The sequence below is a fragment of the Python bivittatus genome, unplaced genomic scaffold (assembly GCF_059951505.1).
Source record: "Python bivittatus isolate LINGU-HERP-01145 unplaced genomic scaffold, Pbiv_v1 ctg000470_np1212, whole genome shotgun sequence".
In the NCBI taxonomy this organism is placed as follows: domain Eukaryota; kingdom Metazoa; phylum Chordata; class Lepidosauria; order Squamata; family Pythonidae; genus Python; species Python bivittatus.
The window spans coordinates 1624471-1640031 of NW_028277065.1; the positions used below are offsets into that span (position 1 = coordinate 1624471).

Consider the following 15561-nt stretch of genomic DNA (forward strand, 5'->3'; position numbering starts at 1 on the left):
CTACCTTAGGACTGAATTGTCATTGATTGATTGATTGATTTGATTTGATTTGATTTTTATACCTACACATCTCATGCAAGTGACTTTGGGTGGCTTACAGAATTAAAACACACAAACCCACCAAACATAAGCTCTGAGCACCCAAGGATAACCAATGGCTCACTGGCCATCAGTAGTAACAGAAGTCATCTACCCATTTTCCAAATGACTCAGGAAACAGCCAGGTCTTCAAATGCCTTGCTAAAGCCTTAGTTAGAAATTCTTCATGATGATCTATCCTTAACCTGTCCTTTCAAGTCTCCCAACAGTGCACTTATCACCTTTGTAACTGAGTCCATCCACCTTGTTGTTGCTTGTCCTCTTCTTTTCTTTCCTTCTACATTTCCCAGCATTAGAGCCTTGTCCAGAGAGCTGGGTCTTTGCATAATGTGTCCAAAATAAGATAATTTGAGCCTGGTCATTTGTGCCTCAAGTGACAAGTCCTGGTTGATTTGTTTAATGATCCATTCTTGGCTCTCCATGGTAGTCTGAGGAGTCTTCTCCAACACCAGAGAAAGGAAGGGGGAAATTGTTAAGCTTTCAAAATTCTGTCATTATAGCCAGTATTAATAAAGTAGAGTTCTAATATTTCTTGTAGTGTCCGCTTCACACCTGACATACCTCAAAGGCTTCTCTTCTATTCTTGGCAATTTCTACCAATAGTTCTGACATCTAGTTTGTTTTCTTCTGCTTTCTGATATTTGGCAATCTTCTTTAACTTTTATTCTTAACATCTTTGATTTCATTCCACATTTCCTCTGGTTCCCTATCAGAGAGGCTCATGAGTTCAAAGTGATTCCACTGCCATTTCTTTAAGCAGTTATGGAAGGCTTGTGGGCTTGGAGTTAATCTAATTTGGGGGTGGAGGATGATGTTCCAAAGGATGCTACCTATTTCTAATACTTAAATGAAAGCCCATCATAAAGTATTTATTGATCCTCAAAGATCTCTAGGACTGTGAGTCACAATTCATCACAGAGAGTTGAAAATCCATCTTTCAGAAAGGTGTTAGCTGCTTGACAAATGGCTGTTGGAATACTAGTAAATGTTTTCTGGAGTAATTCACCTTTTTATTTGTGTATCATTACTTATTTTAATTCCTTTTCAAAACCATCCAGAACTTATGTCATAGTGTTCCTATTCCAAAGGCTTTGCTGCTCTATGAAAAAAGAAATATTATGACTATAGTAAGACAAATGTTGCTTTCCACTCAATTTGATTTCTTGCAAAAGAGATCTAAAACTCACCAGGATATATGCAACTCTGGGGCCTCAGTTTGTCCCTGACACCAGCTTTATATGATTCTGGAAAGGAATAGTTAAAGTACATGAAATCTATTTCACAGAATGAGGTTCTGTGGTTAGATTGGACCATTATAATTAATGAGTGATCAAGCATACCTCCAGATTGGAGGACATATATTTATTCATATCCCAGTTCAGGATGAAACTGTTATCATAAGGGACTGCAGATGGCAACGTAACCATCATAAGCCATGATGGTAAGCAAGGCAACCTCAGAACTTCCACAAGCCACAACCAAAAAAGGCTTGAGGCTTTGTCATGGGAGGCAGGGGAAATTCAGCTGGATAAATAATTGCAACTCCATCAGCAAAAGCATGTGCATTTGTAAGTGATTGCTCAAGGTTTTCCATGTCACTGCTAACCTTAGGAGCCTCTTCTGGTCAATTAGATTGTCTGTAAATTCTGGCTGCTGCAGGAGTTGGATGATATCAGAAATTAACATTTTAAAGTCAGCATGCATTGGAAGGTATATGTCAATGTACAAATTCAATTCTTCCCTGAATTTGCTTGGGTTCTCATGGATGGGTGGAAACCTCTGTCTCAGGGCTTCCAACTCTGTGGGTTCCAGGGGACCTGGACTTTTGTGATGTCTCCTATGCCAATAGGCACTTGTCTCATGGGATATAATTGAGTTTGCGAGCTAGTATGACTAGCCATGGGACTAGCAGTAGTGGAATCTGCTGGTCCAGCAGGGGACTGGGGGGCTGGGCAGCTCCTCCCCACAAAGTTGCCTCATCAGCTGGCTTAGCAAATGGCCTCTCCTGCAAGGCTTGAAATTCCCTTTGTTGATTAAGATTGTGAGGAGGAGTAGCCAGTAAAATCTCCAGGAGAGGGACTTCCCTCTTTGTTCAACATGACACTCTCTCCTAAGTCGATTTCTTAGTCCTTTTCCATGTGGGTAACTTTAAACATTGACATATTAAACATTAAACTCCTTTTTCAAAGGATCCAGATCTGGTTAGCTTTATGGTTATCAGAAAAAGAATGGTTGAGGTACACGAAATCTCTTTTGAGGAATGAGATCCAATTACTTTTGAGGACATTGTCTCAAGGAGAACATCTTTGTCCTTCCCTATCTATTTTTGAAAAAATATGGAAGCATTTTTACAGCTTTGATTCCCCCCCCCCCCAAGAAAAATATCTTGTAGCAGCTGCTTGAATTTGGTGAAGGCCCCAAGGAAATCTAAAATAAATCATTTACAACAATATTTAATACCTTTAAAATGCAAATGAATTAAATCACTAATTGGGGAGAATGGTAGACTCTGATCATACAGAAACAAGAGGATTTCAATAGATAAAGAATTGATATAATAATTACAAACAATAAACAACAGAGGACTTTGTTCAATGATTGTGCAAAAGATCACTTGTGCAAAGTTTTCTCTTCAATAATCTCCCCCCATTGCACATACTCATTTGTAACAATCAAAAGCAGAGGGGTGCACAACCTTTCTGCACATTAAGCTAGATTACCTTAGGAAGATGCAAATAGGGAAATCATTCACATGCTCCATAAGGAGGTTGTCTTAACCTAATAATACCTGTGTCACACTGAAGTAAGATTAATCAGATTTGGAAATTTCTTTTAATTTTTGATATTATTTTCCACACAGCCTCTTGGATATCCTTGTTTCGGAAGCTATAAATAATGGGATTCAGAACTGGAGGCAAAACTGCATATAAAACAGCAGAGAGTAAGTCTATTGTGGGAGAGGAAAGAGTTTGTGGCCTCAAGTATGAAAACATAGATGTGATGATAAATAAGGAGTAGACTGTCAAGTGTGGACTGCAAGTTGAGAAAGTTTTATATCTACCTTGAATTGATGGAATTTTTAGAATAACAGAGAAGATGTAACCATAAGAGGCAAAAACAAATCCTGTACAAAATGAACTTGCAACAAATCCAACTATCAACATGAAAAGTTGATTAAATTTTGTATCAGTACAAGAAATCTTTTGTAACTGAGGAACATCGCAAAAAAACTGTCCAATGATGTTCAATCCACAGAAATGTAACTGAAAAGTTACGGTGGTTTGCAACGAAGCATGGATGAGGGAGGTAATCCAGGAAGCAACTGCCATTTGGCTACATGCATCCCAGTTCAAAATAAAGCTATATCGCAGAGGATGGCAGATAGCAACGTAACGATCATAAGCCATGATGGTGAGCAAGGCAACCTCAGAACCTACACAAGCAATAACTAAGAAGACCTGAGCTACACATCCAGGAATAGTAATCATTTTGTTATCTGTTAATGAGACAGCCATTGATTTGGGGATGGTGGTTGTAATGTAACAAATATCAGTCAGGGATAAATTGACCAAAAAGAAATACATAGGGGTGTGAAGATGGTGGTTCAGGATCACAACAAACACAATGAGTAAATTCCCAGCTAAGGCAACTAAGTAAATAAATAGAAACATTACAAAATGTAAAAGTTGTACATCACGGTCATCAGAAAATCCCATCAAGAGGAATTCTGTCACAGCAGATTTGTTGGCCATTCTAGTTCTTTCGTTCATTCTGGACAAAAACAGATTGGAGATTAACAGAAGTAACAAATCTGAGGAAATATTCTTGCTATAGGCATTATTCATATCCATATATGCAAAAGTATGAGTAGAAATAATATTAAAAGAGAGTCCTATGACAGACTCAGATGTTTAGGAGATTACTCTCCTGTTGGGAAGATATGTGTTTATTGATTCACCAGGTATGATTATTTTTCTTTTCTGGATTGCAAATTATACCAATATAAAAGTTTGTCAGCTATCAGGGGTCAATTAAAAAAAAAAAGCCTACTGAATATCACAACTTTCAAGAGAAGTAACTGGGCAGAGGAAGAAAAGTCTATACCTGAACAAAAATAATCATAATAACAATTTAAAAATCCTCATATTATCTTCAGTCTCTAACAAACTGTTCCTTGAGGCATATCAACCTAAAATAAATAAAGAAAAAAATAAGAAGCTGTGTTATTCTGTTTAGGATGTGGGAAGGCTACAGCACAATCCAGTATGAATCTATTGAAAAGTGTTATTGTCTTCAGTGTGACTTCAGTTAAACTGGCACAGAGTTCTCAGTTTGTGTAACATGCAAAAAGATATCCAGTCTTTCTGAATATTAGGTAAAACCCTTCTACTGCTAAGATACCTAGGTATTTTACGGCTTATGTTCTCAGTGTGCATATCCATTGGAGTTAAGGCTAGTGAGTACAGATAAATGGATATAGGATTGTAGACTAAAGATGATGATTGCCCGATTGAGTTATCTTGGTTTTATTTCAAATTAAGAGAATCAGATGAACTCTTTAAAATATTTTCTTCAAAGTAAGACCAAGATCTCATTTAGAAACCATTGTGTATTGCATTTATACACAATGTTCTGTCTGTTGTCACAAGGAATAGAATATTACAATCCTATCTTGTATCCATATGAATGAATTAGGAAGTCTGGATAATGAACCACTAAAAGGTTTATTGTAAAAATATTTTGTTATCATCCCTCTTCTCACTATTTTTATTGTGCTTGACAAACTATATAGTCACTACAGATAGAGATGCCCATATTCTCTAATGTACTCAGGGCTTTTAGAATTTTTTTTTCTTATTTTAAAGAGAAAATTTCCCAAGCCATTAATTATGAGCATTTTATTTTCTCTCAATTATCAGATATACAGTAACAATGCATCCTTTTATTATAGAATTGTTATATCTGCAGTAACCACATTTATGTGTATATTTGTTTAATATATTTTAATTACTCATATAAATCCAACCATTTTCAGTATATTTTAATACACTGTGTACTGCAAGATATCCAGCATGTATAAAATGGCTCTTTTCTGATTATTCTGGAACACCTAGGATGAACAATAGGTAATTTGACTTACCTCTGCTTATTTTGCTTCCAAGATGACTCTACCCATCTGCCTTTGAATAAATATATTTTGCAAAGGAGAGTTTTGGTAAGAAATGGAAGAAATTACATCATTCCTCCTTTCAGTTGTGTTTCAGGGAGTCACTCCTTTGGGACTATAGACAACTTACATGGTGATGTGCAGAATTTACCTTATAACATAAGAGACAATATTATTATATTGTCCTCTCACACTGTTAATGGCACACTAATAAATGGAGATAGTAATTAAGAAAAAAATATTTCTTAGCATAACAACAGAACTCTTATGAAGACCAGGTATTGCCTAATACTTTTTACCAGGATTTGCATGTCTGAAAATTACTCCATCCATTTCCCCATCATTGATGTTCATCTTGACAAAATACATACATTCATAAACCTGCTCTATTTTTTTTTTTTTTTACTATTTGCATGTTAGTTGGAACTGTTCACTCCTTGTTCCCTATGAAACACAGCCTATAAGGCAGAAACCAAGAAACCAATCTCATATAGATCTAAAATTACTTTTCTTGGAACAGCTATAGTAACAGAATCTTGCAAGTCTAATTTACTTCCCTCCTCCCACACTTTATCTCCCACACTTTATCAATCAACTTGGGAGGGACCTGACAGAGATGTATTCACAAATTATTTTCTTGGAATGGACTGAAGCCATACCTGTCCGATTGTTGTCTTGGTAGTGGCTCTTCCTCCTGTCCTTAAAGGCCAGTCCTTATGACCTCTACATCTTATAATATAAACCTTTGGGTAGTATGGTGGTAAAAGGTATCCCTTCATGGACATGTGAGCTTCATTCATTACCAGTCCTATGAAGTGCCGCCCCCCACAACGTGAACTGCTTAAAATGGCCTTGTAAGAAAACATTCATAGCAAGTTGAATTGACCCTGAGTGACGTCAGGAAGAGGAATCAAACAGGAATCAGGGGTCCATTAAACCAAATTGTTTATACTCACTGGCCATATCTCAGAGTTAGTGTAGCTAACATGGCAATGTACTAGGAAGGAATAAATAATAGGAAGGTCACCCAGGTGGGTTTATCAAAATAATTCCAATGTTATGCTGTAATTTACACTGTGTATGTAGCAGGCCAGAAGTATATGAACTTTTGTTCAGGGCTAATCACCAACCTACCAATGCTTTGTGGGGAGTCCTGTTTACACTGTATTTTTTTTTTTATGCTTATTAAATTTATGTTGTATCTTCAAAGTGATTTGGTTCCTTTAGGTGATCCAAGTTTTGGTCACAACAGTAGTGTAATTAAAAAAAAAAATTCTCTTTTTGGTATACTGGCCTCCTCAATGCATATTAAAAAAAAAAAAGTTTGCCTGACATCTTTTCTATTCAGGAAATATAATACATTTGAAGGACCAATAGTACACACACTTTGAACATGTCCTTGAGCAGTACCTTTTTGGTTAAAGAGAGGTAAAAAGTTATAATAATGTTAGCAAAGAGAGTAAGGATTAGTTAAGAATAAAACAGGCAGAGAAAATGTTTTTCACAGAAATAAAAATATGAATCTCTAACCTTTCACAGAATTGAATAAAATACCTCCCTGATACTCAGCTTGCAAGTGAACAGAGAAAGCTTCCATTTTTGCAGTTAATTTATGGGGAACAGCCATCCGGAGAACTTCATTAGGTGTCATATTGAGAATATGTAATAGATATAAACCTAAACTGTGGCCAAAAATACCTTTGTGCTTCTCAGCACAAGAAGCATATTATAGAAGAGAAATGATAACTGAATATAAATGGCTAACTTATGGTGACACATTAGAATTCTCTCAAGGAAAATGCAAAATAAAATCAAGAGAAGATCTGGCATCAGAAGGATATACTTGTCAATAGTTTTCCTATGTACAATTACTAGAAAGATATAAAGTAGATAAAATAACTTTTGGTTTTGAACATTGTAAAACTGAGTTTGAAGCAGAGTTGTGTACAGATTATTAGGATTTTATTTATTTATTAGATTTTTTATCCCACCTTTCTTATTTTTTTTTTATAAATAGCTCAAGGCAGTGAACATACATAATACTCCTTCCTCCTCTTTTTTCCTGCACGACAACCCTGTGAAGTATATTGGGCTGAGAGTGACTGCACCAAAATTACCCAGCTGGCTTTTAGGCCTAAGGTGGGACTAGAATTTACAGTCTGCTGGATTTATTGCTAAAAATGCATAAATTTTTACTAAAATTTGAAACAAAAGAAGAGGTGAAAGAATGTATGAATAAATGGGCTAAAGATTTTGGTTACAACATACAAATGGAACAATGGGAGAATATGTGGATGAAAGGATTGAAATTTACGTTATGTTATAACCTTAAAGAGAATTTTTATAAAATTATGTAGCATTAGTATATATCACCAGAAAAAAAAAATCTACAATGTATAAAGGTACTTTGAATTTATGCTGGAAATGTGAACAACAAGAGGGGACAATTTACCATGCTTGGTGGACATGTAAAAACGCAAAAAAAAAATTAACATACATTAATTCAGAAGATTAATATAAAATTGAAGCCAGAGGTGTTTCTTTTGGGACTGACAAAAACTTGGAAAAAGTCACAGAACTTTATTTTTATCTGATAATTGCAATGGGACTATTATATGCACAATGGTGACACTATCCACAGTAAAGGGATGGATGGTAAAGATGATGGAACTTGCTGAGATGTCTAAATTGACAACTTTGATCAGAGAAAAGACATTAAGTTTAACACTGGAAACCTTTTTTGGACTTTTTGCATGAAACAGAATAAAATGAACTGATGATATATGGTTTAGATGACTAGAAAAAATAGTTTATAGAAAAAATGAAAGTTATGTTGTAATAGAGCAAGAGGTTAATTTACATTTATACTTATAACTGCTGTAAAAGAAAATTGAAAGTTACTTTTTTAATATTTTTTTTCTTTCCCTTTCTGCACTGTTGGCTTAGTCTTTTTTTTCCCTTTACTTATTTTTCCTCTACTGTAAATATTAGTTTGTTAGTTTTTATCTTTCTTGTATAAAAACGCTAATAAAGTTATTACAAAAACAAAAACAAAAAAAAGACTAAAAAATATTTTGGAAGTTGGTGAAGAGGGCTAAACCAGGAGCCTCCAGCAAAGTGAATGAAATCAGAAATAAAAGTGGCAAAATTACTTGTGATAAGATAGAGGCTAAGAAACAGTAAGAGAATTTTACAGGCTTGTATGTGAATAACAGTGATATAGGTAGTCTTTGGCTTATGTCCATTCGTTCAACAACCATTCAAAGGTGCTGAAAGAAATGGATATACAGCTGGTCCTCAAACTTCCTGCTGTTGCAGTACCCCCACAGTCGCATGATCATAATCCAGGCACTCGGGTGCCTGACCCACGATTATGATGTCACAGTGAGCCATGATCAGATGATCACCATTTGCGACCTTCTTTCCTGGCTTCCCACAAGCAAAATCAATGGGGAAGTCAACAGGCACATTGCAAGTCACTCTGGTAAGTTGCTCCTATCACTTTTTCTCCTTTCTGTAGCACTTCCCGCCTGCACATTACCTCTACTGGCCTTCCCAAGGCCTCCCCAGACCTTGGACCAAATTTCCAAGAATACAAAATTGTTGTTCTCTTACCTTCATGTTTCACAGTGATAATTCTCCTATATTTATGCATGGCCTTTAGTTCACTCTATCACTGCACATGAATCCTTCATAACTTCCCATCAGAGTAACTTCACACACTTCTATGGCTGTAATATAATTATTTTCCCTTTGTTCCTAGCAGAAGCCACATCAAATTTCCTTATGTTCAATTTCCTTTTACTCTGTTTAGAGATTAATCTTCTTTGTACAGTAATACTTTTTCATACATCTAATATATATTTTTTCTGTGCAGGAATCATACAATCATTTCCTACATTTGTTTTGCTTTTCATTCTACTTTCTTTCACTTCTTTCTTTTTCTTTTCTTTTCTTTTCTTTTTCTTTTTCTTTTCTTTTTCTTTTTCTTTTTCTTTTTCTTTTTCTTTTTCTCCAAATGCCCAACATCATTTCCCCAATAACCATTTTTGACATGAAAAAACAGTAATCTTGCTCACCACTCTTCTATCCATTAATTATCTCACTATTTCATCATAATCAAATCAATATACATGGATAAAGTTCTGTTTAAACCACATATTCAAAACAAACAGATCTTTTTCTGAGCTGATAATCCTCATTCTCATTTATTTCTGAGCCTCAGAATGGCTCAATCACTTTTTCTGTACCCTGACATCTGGTTTCCACCTCTTAATTTATGTCACCTTGAAGTCTGTCTCCCCCTGCCCGGATTACATTCATTCAGAATCTGCACATTTTTGAGAGAAGGACAATTTGGTTAACTTTTTAAGTTTGAATAATTAAGTGGAGAGCTTTTGTGGTATATCAGTTACTTATTTTATCCTACGGTCCCAACAACAAGGTCCCAGTAGTTAGTCCAGTATCTCCAGAAACAAAAAATAATTGTCTTGAAATTGTAAGAAGGGCAAAGAGGCAAAGCAATTTCTCGGAGTCTTCATCTTTCAATCCTCCATGCTATCGTAAGGTGCGGACTCTTCACTGCCTAATAAAAGAATATTGCAGTAAGATTATCTCCACTTGCGTCTTTGTTGGGTTTGGAAGGAAACCCATTTACATTTACAACTTCAATAGCTTACTAAGCTGTCTGCAGAATGGTATTTTAATGTCTAATTAATAATAATGAATTTATGAAGTAGATGGATTCTGAGACATTGCAATATTTTGAATTAAATGGGACACTTGTAAAGCTTAGAAGCATATACTTATCATTGTGTGTGTGTGTGTGTGTGTGTATACTGTGTATATATATGTATATGTATATGTATATGTATATGTATATGTATATGTATATGTATATGTATATGTATATGTATATGTATATGTATATATATCCCTTAAAATATGCATGAGATTGATTTCAAAAATAAATGAAAACCTTCTGGATACAGATGGCCAGATGCCTAACTACAATCTATGTACGGATACAACAACAATTTAATAAGAGTTAAATCCTATCATATCACAATGAAGTGATTTTGTGTTAACATGTTTATATAAAAATACTGGGAAAATAGTGAAAAATCTCATCAGATCTTGGCAGTTCCACTCCTTACTAAGTGAAAAGTTCCAATTAGTTGTCAAACAGAGGGAGAGGTTTGGTCTTCAGTTGTTCCATTATGGCAATCTTTAGGATTCAGTCTTCTTCCTATCCTGTTTAACAAGTATGTGAAAACATGGGGAGAGAGTTGGCGGGGGGGGGATGTATGATCCCAGGCCAAGTGGGGGATTCAATGAAAGCCCTGACCAGTGTTCATAGGCTGCCAGGGTCTGGATGGGGAGGAAGAGGCTCATATTTAACCCCCAAAACAGAGACTATTTATTGAGAAGCCAACACTTTCTGAGATTATAGCATCTTCAACTCTCAGTGGTGAAGGCCTCCACCATGGAAAGCTGGCCAGCAGTCTGGATTCATTTCTCATGCTGGAATAGCAGGTAAATACTGTGGCCAGAATGGTCTTTCCCAGCTCAGGGAAAGACCAATTGCAGTCTTGCCTAGAACAGGGGACACTGATGATGGTTACTCATGGCCTCATCATCTCCCATGTAGATTACTGTAATTTGTTTTATATGGGGCTGCTCTTGAAGACCCCACCAAGTGGTGCAGTACCCCATCTATACAGTCTTGTCATTGTCATGTTACATCATTGCTGTGGGGGCTCCCTTAGTAACCAATATGTTTCTGAGTACAATTTATCTTCTATAAAGCCCTAGTCATTAGGAGCTTGGTATTTTTGAGATTGCCTGTCCCATATAGATTCTGTCTGCAAATCCAAGGCACAGAGAATGCCTGTGAATGAAGGAGATCTGAAGGTGGGTCTTCCCCATGGGGACTTCTTTCCTCTGAAGAAACGTTTCCCATCCAAGGCAAGGATAGGTCCCATTCTCTAGGCCTTCCAAACTTGTAAAAACTTGGTTATTCCCCAAAATGTCTTTGGGGCTTAAGTGATGTAGAACTCCTGGCTCCAGGAATATTAGATCAAGTCTAAAACTTACCAGTATTATATACTGTATTTCTCTTATTATTCTCTTGTTACTATTATTGCATAGGTTGCAATTATTCATTTTGTCATGCCACTTAGAACTGTCTTGACTAAAATGCTTTTTATGTTCCCAAATAAGGATTTTTTAAAATCAGTTATTAGTTGGCCCTTTGGCTATAAATGAGATCAAAAAAGAATTTTGATTACAAGTAAAGTACCAGGACTTCATGGGTTTTTGGTAAATGATATAAAGTCATTGGTGATACACTTTTTCCCCAAAATCTAACAACTATATAATAAAAAATTTAACAGTTCTGTCTTATCTTCATTTAATGAAGCATATATTACAATTATATTGAAACCCGGTAAAGATCATTTGTTATGCACTGTTTCACTATTTTATTGGTTGATGTGGAAAAAACTTATTCATAAAATCTAAAGCCAGCATTTGTATGTTACCTTAGTCATAGTAAGTGGAAAGTGGTTGGTTATCTCCCAACCAACTTTCTGAAAAGAAATTTGCCTATTTCAGAGAATGAAGTCCTGTAATATGTTGGGCTAAGGTTATCACTGGTTGAACAAAAATAGATGTGATCTAGTACAGTTATTCAATTGCCTTACTGTGCCTGTATATATTAAAGTAAATATCTATAACAATACCATGATTAATTGAGTAATTAAACTACTCAACTGGGAAATGGTACATCCTGATCCTAAAGGGAAAAAAATATAATTATCTGAATAAATATTGTATTAATGTAACAGTCATAAACAATAAGAAGCAAAGAATGGAGTCCAATGTTTCAATTGTACAAAGTTATGTCTTAAATAACTCCCCCGTCCCCTCCCTTATATCCAAATACCTGCAACATTCAAACCAAAAGGCTGGGAGATTGTCCTATAGATTAGACTATAAAAATGGAGAAAGATGCAACGTGAGGAGGATCATTCACAGTTTCACAAAAACAGATGTTAAAAACATTAGCAGATTATTAAATTTGTCAGACTGAAGATGATTCAATCAGGTTACAACATTCATTTTATTTTTGACATTAGTTTCCACACAGCTGCTTGCATGTCCTTGTTCCGGAGGCAATAAATAATGGGATTCAAAATAGGAGGCAAAACTGTATATGAAACAGCAGAGAGTAAGTCTAGAGTGGGAAAGGAAAAAGATTTTGGCCTCAGATATGAAAAGAAAGCTGTAGACATGAATAAAGAAAAAACTGTTAAGTGTGGACTGCAAGTGGAGAAGGCTTTGTATCTGCCTTCAACTGATGGAATCTTCAGCACAGCAGAGATAATGCAGCCATAAGATGCAAATATGAATCCAATACAAAAGGAACCAACAATTAATCCAAATATCCAAATCAGAATTTGGTTAACTTTTGTATCTGTGCAAGAAATTTTTTGTAACTGAGGAATATCACAGAAAAATTGCCCAATCATGTTTGGCCCACAGAAGTTTAATTGGAAAGTGATGACTGTTTGTAGAGATGCATAAAGCAGGGAGCTGACCCAGGAAGTAGCTGCCATTTGATTGCATGTATCCCAGTTCAGGATAAGGGTATATTGTAGGGGATGGCAGATAGCTACATAACGGTCATAAGCCATGATGGTAAGCAAGAAGATCTCAGAACATGCACTAGTAATAACTAAGAAAACCTGAGCCACACATCCAGGCAAAGTAATTATTTTGTTATCTGTCAGAGAAACTGCCATTGATTTGGGGACAGTGGTTGTGATGTAAGTAATATCAGTCAGGGACAGGTTGACCAAAAAGAAGTACATGGGGGTATGAAGGTGTTGGTTCAGGATTACAACAAACACAATGACTAAATTCCCAGTTAAAGCTACTAAGTAAATGATTAGAAACATGACAAAATGAAGAAATTGTACGTCGTGGTCATCAGAAAATCCCATCAGAAGGAATTCTCTCACCATGGATTTGTTGGCTATTCTAGTTCTTTCAATCATTCTGTACAAAAACATATTATGATTGGAAATTAGTAGAAGAAATCAATTTGGGGCAATGATTTTTCAATATAGATTATTAATATCAATTTACTGCCAAAACATAGATAAAAATCCTTGTGAAATTCTTTCATTTGAAAAGTTCAATAGACACATAATATAATTTAGGAGGAAACATGCTTATACATTCCCTATGCATGGACATTATCTTCCCTTTAAGCAATAGTAATATAAAATTTTGCAGAAATCCTCAGTTGTCCTTAAGAATTCCACAATATCAGGATATCGATGAAAAGCAATAATAGGTTGGGTGGTAGTGGTATAAAAATACTTGTGCACAAGATTTGAAATGATCCATTCCTTAAGATTATGTTAAAATGCTTAGAATAAAATAAAATATCAGGTTGTGGTTGAAGAACAATAATGCATTGAGGGAAGTGGGAAAGAGAAATCTGTGCACGGTATTTAAAATAATCAATTTCTTGAAACTGCATTAAAATATTTTTTAAAAGTATCACTTGACATCAGTTTTCCTATATGAAGAAGTGAAGGAAAATGTATATGTGTATAATTAAGATTATGAAGCAACTGAAGAAAAAATGACAAAATTCAGAATTTGCAAATTAATCAGAACATTTGTTCAGAAAGAAGCCTCTCTGGGTTGCTTATTATGTATCTCTGAATGATTGTGGACAAAAAAATAATATATAGACTGTAAAACATAATTACTGAAGGAAAAATAGGTAGAGCGATATTACAGCTATATGTCATCCTTAATATGTATTTAGTCTTAATATCTATTTAGAGAGATAGACAGATAGACAGACATATCATTCTGCTAAATTCCTCTTTACCTGGATTTCAAGAAAGCCAGAATGGGATAAAATTAACAAGAAGGAATTGTTCTTTCAAAGAATATTTTCTAGTAATTCAACAAATCCAATAAATAATTCTATTTCTTCCTTCCTTTCCTCCTTCTCTATCTCACTCTTTTACTTGAAGGGAAATTAATATGTCTTTCTCTGTATTCTAATTTGCTACCATCACTGGGACTTAATTCAATTTAACTGTTACAGGATTCTTAGCCAATGTTTATACACAGTTGTAGAGTTACAAATACTCCTGGCTTTTAGATATGCATACATTCTTTAAAAATCTTATCCCACCTTCCATGCTCATTGAGTTCAGTGTGATGACTGCTAGCAGGTGAGTATAGCTTGCAGACTGATAATAATAATAATCTCAGTTTTCTATCAACGTAATGGTAATAGTAATAGTAATAGTAATAGTAATAGTAATAGTAATAGTAAGTAATATTTTCAGATTTCTAAGATACTTATTTAAGCAATAAGAAAAGCCAGCTGATTACATATTGGATCACTACAAAAAAAGCATTAAAAACCTACCATGAGTTTGCATCAAGGGCCTGTCATCAGTTTTATATGATTTGGAGTCAAAATAAAACTAATTCATTTCTCATCGCAATTCTGTAACTACCTACCAGAACCAAGAGTTGCTCTATTTCAGGAATAAGAACATATAAACATTATTCATTTTATAATATTTGGGTGAATTACAGGTACCCACAATTTGGCAATGTTTTAATAACTGGAATGAATGAAAGAGTATAGCACTTACCTCTGAATTCTTCAACTGAGAAGAAGACTCTGCCAATCTCTTTAAATATGGATTCTCTATTGTTGGATAAAGTTATCCTCTGCAGAAAGAAGTTAAGTCATCTCTGTTTTCTATTCTATTTCAAGGAATCTCTCCTTTGGGATCATTACAATTCCCATGTTAATAAATAAAGTTCAACTTCACCTTGCTTTCTTCTGTATTGGAAGACCTGCCATTAACTCATAGTATTTAGCAGATAGCCTTAATGCCTCATTTAGCCCCCCCCATTTTTATTTATTTATTTATTTATTTATTTTTAACACAGAACTTGTCCTGAGTTTGAGAAGCTGGCCACTCAGTTGATCATCCAAAGGAGATCCTTTCTATGGCTGGTGTGGGTCTTCCGGGCTGTGTGGCCGAGTTCTGGAAGTTTTGTTTCCTAACGTTTCGCCAGCACCTGTGACCGGCATCTTCAGAGTGCAGGAGCACAGACAGGAGCAGTTCTCTCTGTGCCCAGGGTGATGTGACCCTTTTTGTGGGTATTTATAGAGATCTGAGGGGGGATTGGGGGTGTGGGGGTTGGGTTACTGAGTGGCTGCTTGTTTTGGTGTCTGCATCTGT

General features: G+C 35.3%; 2 protein-coding genes across 2 annotated transcripts; both read right to left on the reverse strand.

Moving 5' to 3' along the window:
* Positions 1-2912: 2912 nt before the first annotated feature.
* Positions 2913-3869, reverse strand: LOC107326487 (olfactory receptor 14A16-like). Its single transcript, XM_015890458.2, has one exon. It carries the CDS (start codon positions 3867-3869, stop codon positions 2913-2915), a length of 957 nt encoding a protein of 318 aa, XP_015745944.2.
* Positions 3870-12384: 8515 nt separating this feature from the next.
* Positions 12385-13326, reverse strand: LOC107326488 (olfactory receptor 14A16). The gene has a single exon (XM_015890459.1). The coding sequence runs from the start codon at positions 13324-13326 to the stop codon at positions 12385-12387; it is 942 nt and encodes a 313-aa protein (XP_015745945.1).
* Between the last annotated feature and the right edge of the window lie 2235 nt (positions 13327-15561).